Source organism: Lissotriton helveticus, chromosome 12, assembly GCF_964261635.1.
Source record: "Lissotriton helveticus chromosome 12, aLisHel1.1, whole genome shotgun sequence".
In the NCBI taxonomy this organism is placed as follows: Eukaryota; Metazoa; Chordata; class Amphibia; order Caudata; family Salamandridae; genus Lissotriton; species Lissotriton helveticus.
The window spans coordinates 821,464,424-821,484,387 of NC_136073.1; the positions used below are offsets into that span (position 1 = coordinate 821,464,424).

Here is a 19,964-nt window from a genome sequence, read left to right on the forward strand (position 1 = left end):
CTCCTCGGGGAGTGGGGACTGCTGTGGGAATCTACTCACAAGGTGAGGAATCCACACGGCAGATGTATCTATCAGAAGAACAAGTTACTTACCTTTGGTAACGCTTTTTCTGGTAGATACTATATCTGCCTGTGGATTCCTCACTGACCCACCCGCCCCCCGTTGTCCACTCTGCTATACCTGGTCTTTCTGTATATATGGTTTATACTATTGTATTGATTTTGTTCTATATGTACTGTGTACATTGTATATTTGCATATTTGCTATCGTTGGTCCGTCCGTGTGCCTCGAAGGCACGGAAAAAAGGGCGGAACTGACGTCATCACGCCGGCGTGGGCCTGATATGGGGTCGGTGACGTCAGACGGAGTCGCGCGCGATGCCGTGCTCCTGTGACGTCGCCCACGTCGGCGTACTACGAAGAAAATTTCCGAAAGTTGCTGACGCAAGGGGGATATTCACAAGGTGAGGAATCCACAGGCAGATATAGTATCTACCAGAAAAAGCGTTACCGAATGTAAGTAACTTGTTCGTTGGGGGTGTTAATTGATTTGCGGATATTTCCCTGTGGGGTAAATGCTAACATACTTTTGATTTCAATGTTTGCCCCGGGCTTAATTCAGTTTTTTTCATCATTTATTTTTTACGGGGTGCCCCCTGAGCCCCTGCTCTCCTCCTGACCCTTCCAATTTGCATTTTGCCACCTTCAACTACAGGGCTGTTTAATTAGGCACTGCAGTGCATTCTGCAAAATGTCGGTCCAAAAAGCGCAACACAAAGTCTGCATACATTAAAATGGGTATTTGTGCTGATCGTCACTCCAATTTTTTAAGGCAATAACTTGTACTGAAAACATCACAATTCTGATATGTTTCTGTATTTGTGTGTGTGTATACACACACACACACACACACACACACATATATATATATATATATATATATATATATATATATATATATATATATATGTGTGTGTGTGTGTACATACATACACATATATATAACCCTAAACCCATTAATCTACACATTTCCCTGCGGATAGCGATCCCAGACACTCTTATGTTTAGTCTTAATGAAGACATCTGGGCCCATGCAAGATGCCCATTTCTAAGCCGGTAAGTGCAACCAGGCTATTACAGTATGCCCAGTTTTCTTTTGACAGTTAAGCCCAGACTAATGCAGTTTACCTATCCCTGCAAAAAATCCCCTCCAACAAATCCATCCTGCACATATTCCTGCTTATGTATGACAGACTAACCTACGTATGGAACTTGATTTGTTCTTACTTTATATTGCTGTGATTATGGTATGGTATCCAATCTACTCCACTTATCAAGCTTTATTTAGGGATATGGGTTCCACCTTTCTGTCTTTGAAAATTACAAAATTCTTTATAGATGCCTATCCAGTAAATGATTCTTCTGATAGATACATCTGCCGTGTGGATTCCTCACCTTGTGAATACCCCTTGCGTCAGCAACATTCGGAAATTCTTTTTTCGTAGCCTCGCGCCGACGTGGACTCCTGACGTCATAGAGACACGACCTCGCTCGCGACTCCGCTGACGTCACCGACGCCTATAATAGGCCCACGCAGGCGTGATGACATCAGTTCCCTTTTTTCCGCGTCGTCGACGCTAACGGTTTCGGGATACTCTGTAGCCTTAGTACATTGTTACTTCGTTTCTTCGATTCTCCATTCTCAGATATTTCTATTCTAACTGTCATGTCGACAAAGAAGACCGGTTTTAAGCCTTACAGAGAATGCGGGAAGATGATGTCCGTTACGGACCCTCACCAAGACTGTATATGGTGTTTAAGCTCGGATCATGACGTCGATGGTTGTTCATCATGTCAAAAGATGAATCCGAAGGCTCTTCGTGAGAGGGAATCTAAACTTCTTGTTGCCAAACTTAAAGCAAGTAAGGTTAAAAGATCCTCGAAGCATCCGAAGAAGTCGAGGTCGAGATCCAGGTCAAGGTCTCGAGAGGCGTAGGCCTCGAAGTCATCATCCGGTCATGCTTCCGGTTCCCACAAGAAGCATAAGAAGAGGAGACACGGATCCCGTCATCATTCCAGATCGAAGTCTCCCAAAAGGATGAAGTCGAAAGTGATTCCTCCTCATGAGTCGGAAGGTGAGGCTTCGCCTTCGGAGTCGATGGTACATTCTACGACTCCAGTTCCGGATCCGACTCCGACTCCGGCTCCGTCTCCGGCTCCATCTCCGGCTCCATCTCCGGCTCCATCTCCGGCTCCGGAAGACACCGATGGAGTTCCTGTTGAGGAAGGGGCTTCGAATCCTGTTGAGGAAACAGATTCTAATGTGCCTCGAGGTCAGCCTGAGCATCCACCATTCCCGACTCCAGGTCAGGACCCTTCTGCGTTTTTAAACGCGATGTATGGTGTTTTCTCGAGGTCGTGGTACCCCTCTGGAGCGCCTTCGGGTCCCATGGGTCCTATGGCTTTCAATTTGGGTGTTCCTCACTCTTATGCTCCAGCACCCTTCATGCCATATATGCCGGCTCCGACTCCGCTGTGGCAATATCAGGTTCCACCAAGATCGACGCCGATATCGACGCCGGCTCGGCCGAAGTCGACGACCCCGGTTCCGGCGTCACCGACTCCCTTGGATTCTATGGGGCAGCCTTACAAGCCCTCGGATTCGATTCCGAAGTCGGCTCCGACGCCGTCGAATTCGGCGTTGGATTCGTCTGCACTTTGAGTCAAAATGAGATCTCGTAGAGAAGCTCAACGACTTCTGGAGGAGCAGAGAGTTAATGATTCATCTTCTGAGGTGGAGGAAGGTGAACTGGAAGGGGATTGTTTCGAAGACCTGGCGGATGCTAGTGGTCTTGAGTTTTCTCCGGAGTGGTCTTTACCTTCTAGACCTGATGCTCCCTCCAGGGATGTTCAACCTTATCATGTTGTCATGAAGAAGGCAGTAGGACTTTTAGGTCTGACTTTGCCCTCTGTCGAGTTTAAATCGAATTTGTTGACAGAGGTCCTCCATTCTCCTAGTTCGTCAGTAGAACCTTTGCTCCCATTTAACGATGCCTTAAAGGATCCTATAATGGAAGTTTGGAAAAAGCCTTTTTCTGTTCCTGCAGTTGCAAAAAGTGTGGCTAGGAGGTATAGAGTGGCTCCTGAGGATCCTGCTTTCTTATCTTCGCATCCTTCCCCTGAAAGTTTGGTAATTCAGGCCGCTTGCTCTAAGAAGTGGGTTGGGGCTTTTCCGCAGGTGCCTGGCGACAAAGAGGCCAAGAAACAAGATCAGGTCGCGAAGAAGATTTTTTCTTCGTCTAGCATGGCTTTGAAGTCTTCTAACGCCACTTGCCTCATGGGAAGATACATCCATGCTCTTATGGATTCTATAAGTTCTTTGGTCCCTAAGGTTCCTGAGGCTAGTAGAAAGGACTTTGAAGAGGCTTTATCTGACACTCAGGCAGTGGCTCGTCAGGTCATCCAAAGTGGACTTGATACAACAGATTCTGTGGCAAGGATCATGGGCACGGCGGTTGCCACGAGGCGTTCAGCCTGGTTGAAGTCATCTGACTTTTCAGCGGATGTGCAGTCTGCATTATTGGATTTGCCTTTCGATGGCGAGGGGCTTTTTGGGAAGAAGGCAGACGCGGCCTTGGAGAGGTTCAAGGATAGCAGGGCAACTGCTAGATCTCTTGGCCTTCAGGTCAGGGGTTCTACGACCAGAAAGTTTAGAGGGTTTGGTCGCTCTTCCTTTCGGTCGTATAGACCTGCTCAGCAGCAGCAGCAGCAGCAACAACAGCAGCAGCAGAATACCTTGTATAGGTGTTACAGAGGGAAGCAGAGAACACGTCCTCGAGGTCGTCAGGTCTCTTCCTCCTCCACATCCTCCAACCCCCCAGCCACAGAAAAGCAGCCCTAGATCCGCCATTCAGGATCATGTGGGTCCAGTGGGGGGTCGGCTTACCTACTTTCTACGAGATTGGGAATCGGTTACATCAGATCTTTGGGTTCTCAATCTCGTAGAAAATGGGTATGCCCTTCCCTTTCGGGAATTCCCTCCCAATTACCCTCCTTGCCAGGGATATTGCTCAGAGGAACATCTGTTACTCCTACAGGAGGAAGTCCAAACACTTTTGGGAAAAGGTGCGATAGAGGTGGTTCCAGAGCAGGAAAGGGGTCAGGGATGCTACTCCCGGTATTTCCTGATTCCCAAGAAGGATGGCAGGCTTCGTCCGATCCTGGATCTCAGGATCTTGAATTTTTATCTGAAGCAGGAGAAATTCAAGATGCTCACCCTTGCTCAGGTTCTTCAGGCTCTGCTGGAAGAAGACTGGATGGTGTCACTCGACTTGCAGGATGCGTACTTTCATATCCCAATCCTCAAGTCGCACAGGAGGTATCTCCGTTTTACGGTTGGGTCACAACACTACCAGTTTGCGGTCCTTCCGTTTGGACTTACTACTGCACCTCGGGTCTTCACCAAGGTGATGGCAGTGGTGGCGGCGCATCTCAGAAGATCGGGGATTCCGGTATTCCCGTATCTAGACGATTGGCTGATCAAAGCGGAGTCGTCAGAGATTGTGCTTCATCATCTGCAGGAGACAACCCAGTTGTTGTACAGGTTGGGTTTTTCAATAAATGTACCCAAGTCTCACCTGGTGCCCTCCCAGCGCAACCTGTTCATAGGTGCAGTACTGGACACAACCGTATGTCGTGCATTCCCTCCCCCTCAAAGGATTCGCGACATACGGGAGATGATTCCTTTATTTTACAATGGAGCGGTCGTTCCAGTCCTGAAGGTCCTTCGCCTGCTCGGTCTGATGGCTTCATGCATTCTGTTGGTCAACCATGCACGCTGGCGCATGAGGGCGCTCCAGTGGTGCCTCCGCAAGCAGTGGTATCAGCACAACGGAGATCTCAGGGAGTCAGTGAGGATCTCCAGAGAAGCTGCAGCGGATCTGTCTTGGTGGGGCGTGGAAGGCAATCTGTCCCAAGGAAAGCCTTTTCAACTTCCCCCATCGGTGGCCACGGTGATATCGGATGCATCCACTCTCGGGTGGGGTGCTCATCTGGGGGATCTGGAGGTCAAGGGCCTTTGGTCTCCAGAGGAAAGGTTGCTTCACATCAACCTTCTAGAATTGCGGGCGATACGTTTGGCGCTCAAGGCCTTCCTCCCTTCCCTTCGCGGTCAGTCTGTTCAGGTCCTAACGGACAACACGACCGCGATGTGGTACATCAACAAGCAGGGAGGAGTGGGGTCGCAGTGTCTCTGCAGAGAGGCTCTGCGTCTCTGGTCCTGGGTTCAGGACCATCAGATTTGTCTGATGGCAAATCATCTGGCCGGGGTTCTGAACGTTCGTGCAGACAGTCTCAGTCGGCAGTTCTCTGCCGACCACGAGTGGAGGCTTCACCCGGAGGTGGTTCACGACATCTTTCGGATGTGGGGGACTCCTCGGGTGGACCTGTTCGCCACTCACGAGAATGCGCACTGCCTGTCTTTCTGCAGTCTCCAGTATCCGATGCAAGGAGCCTTGGGGGACGCGTTTCAGTTGAGTTGGAGAGGTCAACTCCTTTACGCGTTTCCCCCCATACCCTTGATTCCTCGGGTTCTGAGGAAGATTCGCCTAGACCGGGCCCAAGTCATATTGGTCGCCCTGGATTGGCCAAGAAGGGTGTGGTATACGGATCTTCTCCACCTCTCCTCTCACCCGCCGCTCCGTCTCCCTCTTAGGGCAGACCTCCTCTCTCAGATGGAGGGGCAGGTTCTACACCCCCACCTCCAGACATTACACCTTCATGCCTGGAGATTGAACGGGGCAACCTGATTTCCTTTTCCCTTTCGCCTGACGTTGTGGATGTCATCTTGTCAGCCAGGCGTGACTCCACTAAGTCCATCTATTCTTATAGATGGGCGAAATTTGTCTCGTGGTGTGGGGAAAGGTCTATTGATCCTTTGAAGGCCCATTTGTCTCACGTTCTCCAGTTTGCCCTTTCTCTGGCTCAGCAGGGTCTTGCTGTTGCCACGGTGAAAGGTTATCTTTCTGCGCTGTCAGCTTTTCTCTGTTTGCCTGACCAGCCTTCTCTTTTTAAGTCACCTGTGGTTTTAAGGTTTTTAAAGGGCCTTATAAATAAATTTCCTCCTGTCCCTTTTATTGTGCCTCAGTGGGACTTGAATCTGGTCTTGACCTTTTTGATGGGTGCTCCTTTCGAGCCTCTCCACAAATGTCCCTTGAGGCTTCCTACCATTAAAACAGTCTTCCTCGTTGCAATAACCTCGGCAAGGAGGGTAAGTGAGCTTCAAGCTCTTTGTCACAAGCCCCCTTTCTTGTCCATACATGCTGATCGATTGGTTCTCAGGACCAGGGCTGCTTTTCTGCCTAAGGTGGTGACTCCCTTCCACCTAGGGCAGTCCATTACTTTACCTTCCTTCTATCCTCCCCCTCACCCTTCTAAGGAGGAAGAGAGACTGCACCGTCTGGACCCTAGGAGGGCGGTGTCCTTTTACTTGGACAGATCCAAGGACTTTCGTTTGGAAGACCAGCTCTTCGTTGGGTTTGCTGGCTGCAAGAAAGGAAGAGCGGTCCATAAAAGAACCTTGTCAAGATGGATCGTCCTCTGCATAAAGATCTGCTACTCTTTGGCCGGTAAGGAACCACCAGAGGGTATAAGGGCTCATTCTACAAGGGCTAAGTCATCAACCTCTGCGTTGGCTAGAGGTGTGCCTGTAGAAGATATTTGTAGAGCGGCAACTTGGTCTTCCCTCCACACTTTCGCGAAGCATTACTGCTTGGATTCCGAAGTGAGGAGGTAGGGTCACTTTGCGCGCTCTGTCCTTCAGGATTTCCTGGTTTAGAAGAGTGGACACCCTCCTCCGGGAGTGGGGACTGCTGTGGGACTCTATTCACAAGGTGAGGAATCCACACGGCAGATGTATCTATCAGAAGAACAAGTTACTTACCTTCGGTAACGCTTTTTCTGGTAGATACTATATCTGCCTGTGGATTCCTCACTGACCCACCCGCCTCCCCGTTGTCCACTCTTCTATGCCAGAGTTACTGTGATGTAATGTATATATATTTTGTTGTCAAGGAAATGTTCCAATTGCTTTCCTGTTTTTGCTTAACACGGTGTGTTTTGCCTTGATTATTGTGTACTATGTATACTTGTATATTTCTACTGTCATTGGTCCGTCCGTGTGCCTCGATGGCACAGAAAAAAGGGCGGAACTGATGTCATCACGCCGGCGTGGGCCTATTATAGGCGTCGGTGACGTCAGCGGAGTCGCGAGCGAGGTCGTGTCTCTATGACGTCAGGAGTCCACGTCGGCGCGAAGCTACGAAAAAAGAATTTCCGAATGTTGCTGACGCAAGGGGTATTCACAAGGTGAGGAATCCACAGGCAGATATAGTATCTACCAGAAAAAGCGTTACCGAAGGTAAGTAACTTGTTCTTTCGGCTACTGCTTTTGTGAGACTGGCTGTGGGCTGTTTTGGCTATGACCAGATGATGCAGCTTTGTGTGTTTGTGTTGCTTATTTTGTGTTACAGTTCATTATTTACAGGGCCTCTTGGCACTGCTAAAGGTAAATGTTAGGAATGCTGCCCGTTTTGCACTGTTTGTGGTTTTATCTAACGAGTCGAACCCTGTAGGTGAGAGCTGGTTTTGTAAGTCTCAGCAACTGTGTGTGTGTGTGTGTGTGGTGTGTGTGGTGTGTGTGTGGTGTGTGTGGTGTGTGTGGTGTGTGTGTGTGTTGTGTCGTGTGTCGTGCGTGTGTGTGTCTGTGTCCCTGTTTGTATCTTTGTCTTTAAGAGTCCACCAATCTCGTAAGTGTTAGTGTATTTCCTTGTCTGAGGATCTCGGCTCATGACATGCCCTGCAAGTGTCATTCTTTTACTGATCTAATTGTTGCTGTATTTCCTGCTTCTGTGTCAGTGTAGTCTTTGTCCAAGGGGTTGCCCATTATATTCTTCAGCTTGTCTTCATTTTCCCTGCATGTCGGTTTTCCTTGTCCCGGTGTCTGTCTTTTCCCTGTTATAGTGTTTGTGTATTCTCTGTCCCTATGTATTTCCTGTCCATCTGTTTGTGTTTTCCCTGTCTCAGTAGCTTTGTTTTCCCTGTTCCACTGGCTTTCTTTTCCAAGTGTAAGTGGCTGTCTTTCCCATGTTTCAGTGTCTGCGTCTTTCCTGTCTGCGTCTTCCTTGTCCGTGTCTCCTCTCTCTGTTGGCGTCTTCCCTGTCTGTGTGCGTTTCTTCCTGTCCTAGTTGACTTTCCCAATGTTATTGTGTCTGCTTATGTACTTTTTCTGTCCAAACATAACTGTTTTTCTATTTCCCAGTGAGCATGTCGGTTTCCCTTTTCCAGTATTGCCATGTTTCTTGTCCTGGTACTTTGTGCCTCGTGTATGAGTCTCTGTCTCAGTGTGTGTGTCTTTTTCTTATATTCAGTCACATCACCTGATGTTAGTATTCTCTATTGACTCTCCCATTTTGTCAATCACTTCTCTAGCCTAATTGTTAGTGCATTTTATATCCTAGTTTGTGTAATAGTTATGTTTCTACTCTTTTTCCATTATACTGGACTCTCCACATTCAAAAGCTGTGATACTTTGTCAAGACATAGACTTTTACCCTTCCTTATGACTATTGTGTGTTTTCTCCTCAGGAGCTATTGGAAACCCGAGAGGAGCTTGAGGAAGTGTTACTTTTACGACAAAAGCAAGATGAGTTGTTGCGCCAGCGTGAGAGGGAACTGACTGCACTGAAGGGTGCACTGAAGGAAGAGGTGGCCAACCATGACAAGGAGATGGACCGAGTGCGGCAGCAGTACCAGAAGGACATGGATCAGCTGAGGAAAAACATGGAAGGTGTATCACAGGTATGAAAGGAACATGGCAGGGTCTGGGGATGTATATGTGGTTGAAGCATAAGGTTGGGAGGCACCATCAATGCCATAGTCCAGGGTAAGGGATGTGTAACGGGTTCAAGAGAATGGGACACTGGCACATTTATTAGAAGTACACGGAAAGAGGCTCTTTCTAGTACTGGTAGAAGGGGTAATGCAGAAACATGATAAGCCTGAAGAAAAGAAGGCAAACTTTCAGTTGATCAGTGAAGGTACGCTCGATCCTGTATTTTGTATGGTGTCCTCTGACTGATTTCAGTCTACATCGTCCCTTGAGGGAGAATATGACACTCCTGCCATCTTTTCTACATAGGACCAGCAGAGTTTGGAGTCTGAGCGACAAAAAATAAACTCTGTGGTAAGGAGCCTCCAGAGGGAGTTGGATGAAAGCAGTGAGGAAATTAACCACTGGAAAGACATGTTCCTGAAGAACAAAGAGGAGCTGCGCAGCACAAAGCAAGAGTACGTGTTTTCTCTCTCTATCTCTTTCTCTGATGTGTTTCTCTTTTCTCCTGTGCTGCTTAGTAAGAGAATGTGAATATTATTCTCTGCTCATTTCTCATCCCCTACCCTTGTCTGTGACTCATTTTTCCTCTTATTTCCTTTTGCCTTGGTGTCCTTTTGTGCCACTCTTCTCCATGGCAGGTTTCTTGCTATGTTTGATATGCCATTAGCAACTATGTGCCTGTTAATTTTCTCTACCTTCCACCTGCTCTCAGTCTCTCATTCGACTGTGCCTTTTGCTGCCTGATGTCTCTTTCCCATTTTTGGATCTCTAGCGTAGTCCCCTGTGATCTGTATTATTTGCTTTATGCCTTCATTTTCCTTGTTTTATCATTTATTGTCTGAAACCTGCTAAAAGACTGCTCTTGTATCCTTACTTATTGTAACATCTTACTCTAGTGATCTTTGTTTTTTCCACAGATTTAAGACATTGTGTGAGAAAACTCTAGCCTGTTAGAGTTATCAGTTGTCGTTGTATTATACCCTGTGTAAATATCTTTTCCCTTCACTCTCCATGCATCCCCTTAGAATTGGTCTCCGGTCTGATGTGTTTTTGTGAGGTACAATCCCAGGGCTTATTTGTCTTTATTTAAAATCCTATTACATTAGTCTTATATGTCCTTTGACAAATGGTAAGTGCACATCTACAATAGTTTCTACAGTTGGATCTGCTGACACTTTGGATCTTGGGAAGTTGCTTTGTCTGCTTTATTGGATGCCAGGAGGTCTTTAGTTGCAATGTACCTTAAGTTTTTCCTCTTGTGGGGGCCATTGTGAGAGATTGTGGTGGGCCATCCAGATGCTAAAATACGTAATCGCTGGCCGCTGTGCTATATACCATTTTATAAAAAGAAATATTGATGGACCGAATGCTGAACAATGTCAAACATTCACCCTCGGTATGGAGATCTGGGCCTAAATCCATCGTTATTTTGCTCACTATGCCATTCCATTTTGGACCTAGCCATATGCAAATGAGTTTTGACCCTGCTCCCCATGAGAACAGTACAGCCCGAACTGCCAGGCCGGGTCCTCGCCTGATTGTAAACCAGCATCCAGGGACCTGTTTCAGGGTATCACCACTCATCAGCTAGGCTAGCTTGACTCCAGTGGCACAGCAAGCAAGGGACCCACGTCTGTCCCACTTGGGGTAACAAATGCAAAAAGAGCAATTGATGGACGGAATGGTAAATAATGTCAAACATTCACCCCAGTACAGAGATCTGGGCCTAAATCCATTGTTTTTTGCTCACCTTGCTATTCCAGTTTGGACCCAGCCATATACAAATCAGTATTGACCCAGCTGTCCATGGGAACAGTCCAGCCCGAACTGCCAGGCCATTTCCTCATCGGATTGGAAACAAGCGCCCGTCTCTGATACTCTCAAAGCCCTAACTGCATCGACCATGGTTATAGATGTTAAAACTAATACAGTGCCTACCATCTCTTATCAACACCAGTCACTCGTCCTTCATCACTTTCCCAAAGGGTAGGTAATGAAAAAACATAGGGCAAAGGCAAAGGAGAAAACGACCAGACAGGTTGCACTGAGACATGGCACAAACAGTCTGTGCACCTTTGTGCATGCCTGTGTTTTGCCAGTGTTTGTTTGCTTGGAAAGTCCTCCCCATCAGACTTGTCCAGCCATCATTAACACATTATGCAAGTGCACTCTTTCAAACCATCCTAAATAACGTTCCAAGTGTATTTTTTGGCTTGGATGGCCCGAGCCTACCACTGTATTATGGATGTTAGTCATATAGTTGCACTTAATTTATGGACTATTAAGCCAAGGACTACGAGTAATCGTGAATAAAAATAACTGCAAAATATATAACTGCAAGGAAACCTCTAGAGCAAGCAGGCTGTAGGCAGTACCACTCCACAATTAACCACTGGTCCAGAATCCACAAGATTCAGTAAGGCAGTCAGGGGTGTGGAATTTAATAAAATATCTACTTGTCCATGGGGCAGGTTGCTTCATAAATCTACTTGTCCTGTAACAAAATCTACTTGTCCCTTTTGTGCCATGTAATGCGGGGACAAATTATGGCAGCAATCTCATTATATAAGAGTTCTGATATAGTATCTCTAATTATGCCAGGGCTCGTACATAGTAGGGTTTGAATACTAGAAAGACCCCTTATGTTGCTATGTTTCTGCAGGTCTACGTACTGGGGCTGAAGGTAGTGGTTAGCAAAAGTTCAAGGGTCGGAATGCCCTTATGAGTCTGTGCAAACCTACTAACTTGCATGTTTTAAGGGTTTTTACCAACTCTTGTCTAATCTTTTCCCATACTGAAAAAGGTTGGAAATGTACTCCTGACAGTGGCAGACGTAAAACTTCTTCCAGGGTTGGGGAAAAAGTGGTTGGAGGAAAAGTTAAGTTGAAACATTCTGATTTTCACATGAGCTAATCTACGCATGCACATTTGCTCATGCTAAAACGCAGTACACAAATATTTACTGGGGGTACTATTTCTAGGCCTACTTCTGTAGATTCTTGAGAATTCAGGGAAACTGTATATATGCACTTAATGCACGGATATATACCATGGATACACTTTTGATACTTTCTTTAATAATTGGGCCTCTGTTTAGGTCTGGCGTTAACCATGACCGTTTGTGTTTAATAAATTTCAGTCTCTCTCTCTCTCTCTCTCTCTCTCTCTCTGTCGCTCTTTCTCTCGGTCTATCAGCTGGCTTCATTGTGAGTGACCGTATTCTGCTCTTTTACAAGGAGCATATTAGCACACAAAGTAGTTTTGTTCAGTGCCTGGAACTGCTGTGGCAATGTGTGCTTTTTGAGACCAAAAACTATTTTGTTTTTGCCAATGCTTGTTAGAATGGTGGGGGCCCAGCAGCTCCCACACAGATAATGTTTTACAAAAACCATACCTAAACAAGTCACGCATTTACAAAACCAAAAGGCTGACCAACAATTTCAGACCTACTGCCTTTGCCAATGCTTGTTTATTTTTGTTTCCCATAATCGTATTTCAACTGGTTACACTGATTTTCCATTATGAACATTTTTGGGAAATACAAGCATACATCAACATGTTACTAAATGACGCTGCAAAGACATTGTACCCAAAATCTTACAGTAGTTTAGCAAAATGTTTTTTTCCTACTTGCATTTTTTTGGTGAACATTTTATTTTGAAAGCAAAGAATCCTCAATCTTGCTGTCAAGCTTCTGACTATATTTGCATGTAATCAGAGAGCATTCTGGAAACATTATACATAGCCTCATTTTACCAAACTTTGAAAACTTGTGTACACATTTATACTGGAACCACCGTCAATAGTGCAGGCCGAGCTTACAACAGTTACTTTTAGTGCTCACCTGAATAATAAAGGCTTTGCATTAATAAACCATAAATACAAGTTTGAACAGCATGAACACATATTACCTTAACTGTAGACATTGCCCTTCCCTGATCCATAATGTGGTTCTGGCAGACAAAGGGTTTGTGCTGCAGGGGGTTGGGCCTACTTGTCCCAAGGACAAAATACACATGAAAACGTGTTGCCCATGGCCCCAAACAATATGTCCTGGCCGTCGGGCTATAGGAATTCCACACCCCTGAAGGCAGCATTATAATGCTGGTTTGTGGCCTTCATGGCAGCATTTGATGAGGTGGACATGGGGATCATCTGGTCCAGCTTGAAACCTGGGGCTTCGACGCCACCATTATGCATCTGCTTCTTATCATAACATGGGGAATTTTCTCCGCAGTGACCTTGACCAAGGCTATGTAGTAGACCATTCACAGTTTTGTCTCTTCTTGGCTGATCCTGATTTGGTTTTGGCCGGAGTAAGTTGTTTCCTTTGATGTAGAGCGCCTCCTTCAGGTCAGTCGAACTCTGTGTGGACAATGCAGTAAACCTTCATCACATCCCTTAGGACTTTGTTGATAATAGACCCAGTTGAGCTACTACTACCAACAAATTCACCTGGAGATAAATTACTCTAAAGTAATGGTATTGTTATTGAGTGATATACCCGTAGCATAAATTACCTTCCGGTCGATGGAAACTTGAGCCGGTATGTATTGCTAGCTTGGTATTTTGTAGTATCTCTGGCTAGACTAAATCTGCGCAGGCAGGGTATACTAAGTATGGGCGAGACTATTTTTATGGAAGTGCAACATGCGTATGCTGCTTAAAGATTGCCAGTGCTTCTCTTTTGGACAGCCTGGTGGCATGTGTCTATTAAATTGATGCTGGAGCTTGTTTAGGGTACGTTCCTCAGCTGCGCACTTGATGTTTGGCAGGGAAACGTAGTGTCGCTGTGCTGTTGAGTTGGGAGTGCAAACATTCCAAATATGAAAAAAAAAAGATAATTTTTCAAAGCAAATCTTATTTAACTTTTTGGAGCGATGCAAGAGAGTCCATGCTACGTTTGATCTGAATTAATTTTTGTAGCTTACAGAGATTCTTTAAATCTTCATTTAGTTATTCAAATAAATGTTGTAAGAATGCAAAGCATGTACAAGCAGCCTAACAGTTTCGCATTAACATTATTTAGCTCCAACCTATGTACCGGACGCTACTGAGAGCTACTTTTTACATTTCATGTTAACACAGGAGAAAGGTCCACAAGGATCCATTATCCAATTTTTCATTTATACACTACAATGTGAGCTTTCAGAGTTAAACATATTGGAGGAATTTTGTAGTGCATTTGAAAAACGTGGTAGGCCTGGAATGTACAATTTCAAGCTAAGGATACAAGCAAATGTAAGCCTGCATTTGCGCTTGACATTAGTGGTTCCCATTTGAGGCTTTCACTTTTAAGACTGTTCGCAAACTATAGCGAGCTCCATCCCAAAAAAATGGAATAGGAGGAATGACCCTCTAAATGGCGTCCTATATGTTAATGTCGGGGAAGAGTTGGAACGTTTAATGTGGACTTGCCAAGTAGATACAGATTTTTTATTTTTTTTTTTAAATATATTTTTATTGCAGAATCAGAAATAAAACCATTCAATAGGCCAACCCACACACTTATGGCCTCCCGACAGTTAATATGACAGTATTGCAATACACAGCCATTTAGCCCACATCCCGGAGGCTGGGCGGCGCTTCAAAGTATCATTCTTCGGGAAATGCCTCAGTGTGTGCCCTGTCCGGGCTGTAGGTCAGTTATGTCGTGTAATATCTGCTTTTACCCCACAACACCCCTCCCCCCCCCGCACCGCCAATCCCCAGGCTGCCCCTATGGTCGCTCCCTGCAGATCCAATCTATTTCCTCACTGGGCCATCCGGGTCTGATATACTGCTTCGCGGTGCTAAACTACCTACTCCACGAACACCCCCTCTCCTCCCTCCTCCCCCCACAACTGCTGCTAATGCGGGCACCCAGAATCTCTCACAGCCCTGAGGCACGTCATCCATCAGGATATTCAGACAAACATGCATATCACATGGAATTTCAGCCAAACTCTAGTCTTCCTCCGCATAGTCTGTTACGTAGTCCCGTAACGCCTGTACTACCAACTCCCAGGACCGCGCCAGTTCCAGACATTTCTCGTTGCCAGTTCTAGTTGCCTGACGCATCTTAAGCACACTCTCGCAGCCTGACCACCTCAACAGCTCATTCCTCCATCTCCTCACTGACGGGCCTCCCTTAGACTTCCAATGCCAGGTTATTTCACGCTGTGCCAGCATGATCCCCAAATCAATGAATTTGCTCGTTACTTTAGTCTTCCTGGTATGCGGGAACCAGAGGAGCAGGCACGCAGCCATATCAAAGTCTATCTCCCTGTCCGTAACAGCATTCAGGAGTTCACCGACTTCCGGCCAGTACTCCCCTAACTTCGGGCATCCCCACAGCATGTGATCCAGATCTACCTCTGGCTCCAAACATCTCGGGCACATGGCGTCAAGCACCTGGAAGTGCCGTCGTAACCTCTCCGGAGTCAAGTACGCCCTATGGACAATGAAAAAATGCACCTGCTGAAACCGTGCATTCCTCGTCCCTTTCCAGGTCCTATGCAACACTTGGCCCCATACGGTGTCTGGTATTTGTTTACCTATGCTGACCTCCCATCGCGACTTTAGTGCCAACAAGGGCGCCAGTCCCTCATTCAGCATTCTGGTATGAAGGCAAGTCACAGCCTTGACGGCGCCCGCGGCCATTACCACATATTGGCATGCCATGGTCACCTCCGGCTCCGCCAGCCCTCCCCCCCCCAATATCGTTGCATCGCTGTCACTACCGCCACATGTAGTAAGAAGGTTCCATCCGGTAAGCCAAATTGCTCCTGTAAAGTCTGGTACGGAACTAGCGCTCCGTCCATATAGAGGTCACCTACCATCTGCAAGCCCAGCTCTTCCCACGTCAATAATCTGGACCATTCGCCCCCGTGCGGTAGCGCGGTCAACATTCCCAGCGGTATCTCCGGTGCATACGGCCGGTTTTTCTTTGCTCTTTTCAGGCTCCTATTCCAACACAATTTGAGCGTCTTTTCCTCTATCGCAAGATCCCTCATGTCCAGGTTCTGTTGCATTACGATAGACGACAAGACATGTCTCTGGATGCCAATCCCCCGGTCACGATCCGGACCCCTGAATTCCCTGGCCACGTTCTGCGTCAAAACCTGGAGTTGCGCCGCCAGATAATATAACTCAAAGTCGGGAACGGCCATCCCCCCCTCGCTCTTGGGCCCTGTCAGAGTAGTCAGTGCCACCCTCCGTCGTCCGTGGCCCCATAGGAAGCCGGTCACCAATGTCTTCAACTCTCTAAAGATTCTCTGCGGGATCCACACCGGCAGTGTCCGGAAGTAATAAAGTAGCCGCAGGAGTGCCACCATCTTCAGCAGTGCCACCCGACCCAACACGGATAGTGGGAGAGACGCCCAGAAATCCATGCAGCCCTTCAGCGCTCGAATACAGCGCTCCACGTTCCCCTCTAAGAGGTCCTCTGCATCGTGGTAGATGCGCACCCCCAGGTAGATGAAACAGGAGGGTTCCCATACCACCGTTCTCGTGAGCTGTGGGCAGAGCGTAGCCTTCCGCAAAGGGAACACACATGTCTTGGTCCAATTCACCCTGAGACCTGACAGCCTCCCGAACCTGCCCAGCATGTCTACCGCGCCTTCCAGAGCTCTCCCAGGATCCGCCAGGTACAATAACAGATCATCAGCGTATAGTGATATGTAGTGCGAGTCAGGTCCCTGCGCTATCCCGTCATATTCAGTGCCTGACCGTGCCTGCGCCGCCAGTGGCTCCATCGCCAAGGCAAATAGCAGAGGAGACAGCGAACAGCCCTGCCGCGTGCCCCTACAAACCGAATAAGCTGGAGATACTATGGGCCCTAGCCGTACTCGCGCCTTCGCTGAGGAATAGAGCACTCTCGTCCAACTCCGAAACCCCTCCCCAATTCCAAACTTCTGCAGCACACCATCCAGGTACTCCCATTCTAAGCTATCGAATGCCTTTTCGATATCCACTGCTAATACCACAGGATCCCACTCCGTTGTAGCGGCAACGTCAATGACCCGGACCAGTCGACGGATATTCATCGAGGTGCTCCTGGTCGGGATGAATCCCGCTTGATCCCTATGCACTAAGGTGGTCATCTGTGGTAGGAGCCTGGAAGCTAAAATGCGACTCAAGATCTTATAATCCACCGTTAACATAGACAATGGGCGGTAAGAGGTCACGTCTAACGCGTCCCTGCCTGGTTTCAACAGCGGCACCACCAGCGCCTCCCTCATGGAGTCTGGTAACCGCCCCACCCGTTTCGCCTCCGCGTACACTATCAGCAGTCTGGGCGCCAAGATATCCACGGATTTGGCGTAGAATGCAATCGGTAACCCATCCACCCCTGGCTTTTTGTTCCGTGCCATGTGTTTAATTGCCCCTCGTATCTCTGCTAAAGTGATGGGGCCCCCCAGGTCCTTCGCCTCCTCCGTATCCATCAACGGTAAAGGGATCGGGTCCAGGTATTCACCTATCTCCGAAGCCTCCGCCTCCAGGTGGCTCGCGTACAGTCCCATATAGTAGGACTTGAACCACTCCAAGACCGCCGATTGAGAATAAATCACTTCCCCATCTTCGCGTCGTATACTCATGATCGGACATCCTCTAGGTACCGGATCGGCCAGCTTGGCAAGGAGTGTGCCCACTTTATCCCGTTCATCATGCACTTTAACAACATACAACTTATAGTCATAACACCGCAGTCTTTCCGTCTCAGTCGCCACCACCTCTTTAGCTTGCATCAGTTGGTCCTGCAACTCTGGCCTCTCGGGTCTTCGCTGTTCCAGCCCTCTCAGCGCCTCCTCCGCTTTCGCAAGGTCATTCAGCACCGTCCCTCTCACATTCAGAAACCTACCCATGCATACCCCTCTCACCACAACTTTCATTGCATCCCATTCAATCGACCTCGTTGCTGCTGAACCTGCATTGTCTGTAAAGTAACTGTCAAGGCCCTGACGGACCGTGTCGCTGAACACCGGGTCTTCCAGTGTGTCTGGACGCAGTCGCCATGATGGAACTGCCGATCTCGTCAGCTGCCACTGCATGGAGATCAACAGGGGATTATGGTCCGAAATGGTCCTGGACAGATATTCAGAATGAGTCACTACACTCGCCAATGAGCTGCCACACAGCACTGAGTCCAGTCTAACATGTAGGTCGTGCAGCATGGAAAAATAAGAGTAATCCCTGATCTCAGGATGTTGTGCCCTCCACACATCCACCAATCCCCATCTGTCCTGCCATTCCCGCCTGTGAGTTGCTAGCCGGCGTACCGGGGAGTCTACTAGTGGTGGGTGCGACCTATCCAACCGCACATCAGAGATGGAGTTAAAATCCCCCGCCAGTAAAATAGGGCCCGCTAAATAATACGCCAGTGAGCGCGATAAATCCTCAAAAAAACGAGCTTGATCAGAGTTGGGGGCATGTATGTTACACAGCACCACCTCCCTACCATAGAGACGCCCCTCAACCGCCACATATCTACCCTCTGGATCTATTCTCTGGCTCGTGACTTGAAATGGCGTACCCGCCCGTATCCATATCAATACCCCTCTGGCGAATGCCGAGTATGTCGTGCCAAATACCTGACCTCGCCACCTCTTCTGTAATGCCCCGCACTCCTTCTTAGTCAGGTGAGTTTCCTGAAGCATTGCGATCTGAACGCCCCTTCTTACCAAGTAGGCATGCACCTTGTGGCGTTTCACCATCGTACGAATACCACGGACATTCCATGTGACACATTTCAAGTTAGGTAACGTCCCCATAAAGTATCGTTCTACACAGTGGCGCTAGCCAATAAATGATTCCCGCATTGCAGCAATTGTACAGCCCCTTCAAAACAATTCCCAAAACTCCCTCTACCCCCCCTCCCCAGGACAGGACCTAATAACCCAGCTTCAGCCCCGTTCCAAACCTTAAACACCCCACACATCACACTAACCTGTGGTCGTCACCACAGAAGACCTTAAGGGTCTGAGGAGGTCAATGGAGCCCCGAACCAGAACGGCAGAGCTACCACCCCGCGCCCGCTGTCCCAAACTGCTTACGCAGCCCCATACCTGGCAGTCCAATATAAGTCTGGAGAGTCCATACCGACAGGCATTCCTGAATCGTTCATTAGCCACAATCCTCACTCGTTAAACATGCCATCCGAAGTTTGTGGGGTGACCTCCGGTCCCCGTGCGCCCCCTACATCCGAATCGTCGTCTCCGGTCTTCCCCTCTTCCTCCTCCGATGCCGAGCCTCCAGACGTTTTCTCCTGCTGTGATCCCGTGATGATCGCTGTGGCCGCCAACGCACTCTTCCTATCGGCCAGCATTTGTGCATCTCGCTCGGCCCGCTGGCGCTTATTCCGGGAGCGGATGCGCTGGGATTTCCTGAGCTTGACTGGTTGCTGCCGATCCTTGTTGGTTCTGTGTGCACGATCCGTCCCCGCACGATATAGTTCAAGCCAGGACCATGCCTCGTCGGGTGTTTGGAAAAAGTGGGTTCTGTCATCAACGACCACTCTCAGCTTGGCGGGAAAAAGCAAGGAGTATTGGATCCCCTCCTCTCGCAGCTCCTTCTTCACTGATAAGAAGGATGCTCTGCCCCGCTGCACTTCCTGCGTGTAATCTGGGAAGATCGTGACCCTGCTATTATCCACCTGGAAGGGACCTTGGGATCTCGCTCTCTGTATTAACAGATCCCGATCTTTATAGTGCAACAATTTGACCACCATCGGCCGAGGTGGTCGGCCCTCTAGGGGCGGCTTGGCAGGCACCCTATGCGCCCTTTCCAGGGAGAAGAAGGGGGACAGACCCTCCGGCGCCACCACCGTGCGGAACCAGTCCTCCATATAGGCCACTGCATCATCTTTCTCAATTTTCTCCGGAAGCCCCACCACCCTCACGTTGTTCCTCCGGTTACGACCTTCCGCGTCCTCCGTTCGTCGTTCCAGGAGCGCCAGTTGGCTAATAATGTCTGTCAGTTTATGTTCCACGGTGACCACCGCCGGTTTCAGCTCCTGAAGCAGTTGTTCGTTCGATTTCACTCTATCAGAGAGCTTGGCGTGGTCTGCTCTTAGCAGGCCCAGCCCCGTCGCCACC

At 48.2% G+C, this 19,964-nt stretch overlaps 1 protein-coding gene across 3 annotated transcripts in view; it reads left to right on the forward strand.

Annotated features, from left to right (window-relative positions):
• Positions 1-19,964, forward strand: part of CGN (cingulin) — a 222,679-nt gene that overhangs the window by 144,396 nt on the left and 58,319 nt on the right. For all 3 annotated transcript variants that reach the window (XM_078671006.1, XM_078671007.1, XM_078671008.1), the window contains exons 8-9: positions 8,643-8,855; positions 9,196-9,344. In XM_078671006.1, the coding sequence (XP_078527132.1) occupies positions 8,643-8,855; positions 9,196-9,344 (362 nt within the window). The remainder of the gene's footprint in view (positions 1-8,642; positions 8,856-9,195; positions 9,345-19,964) is intronic.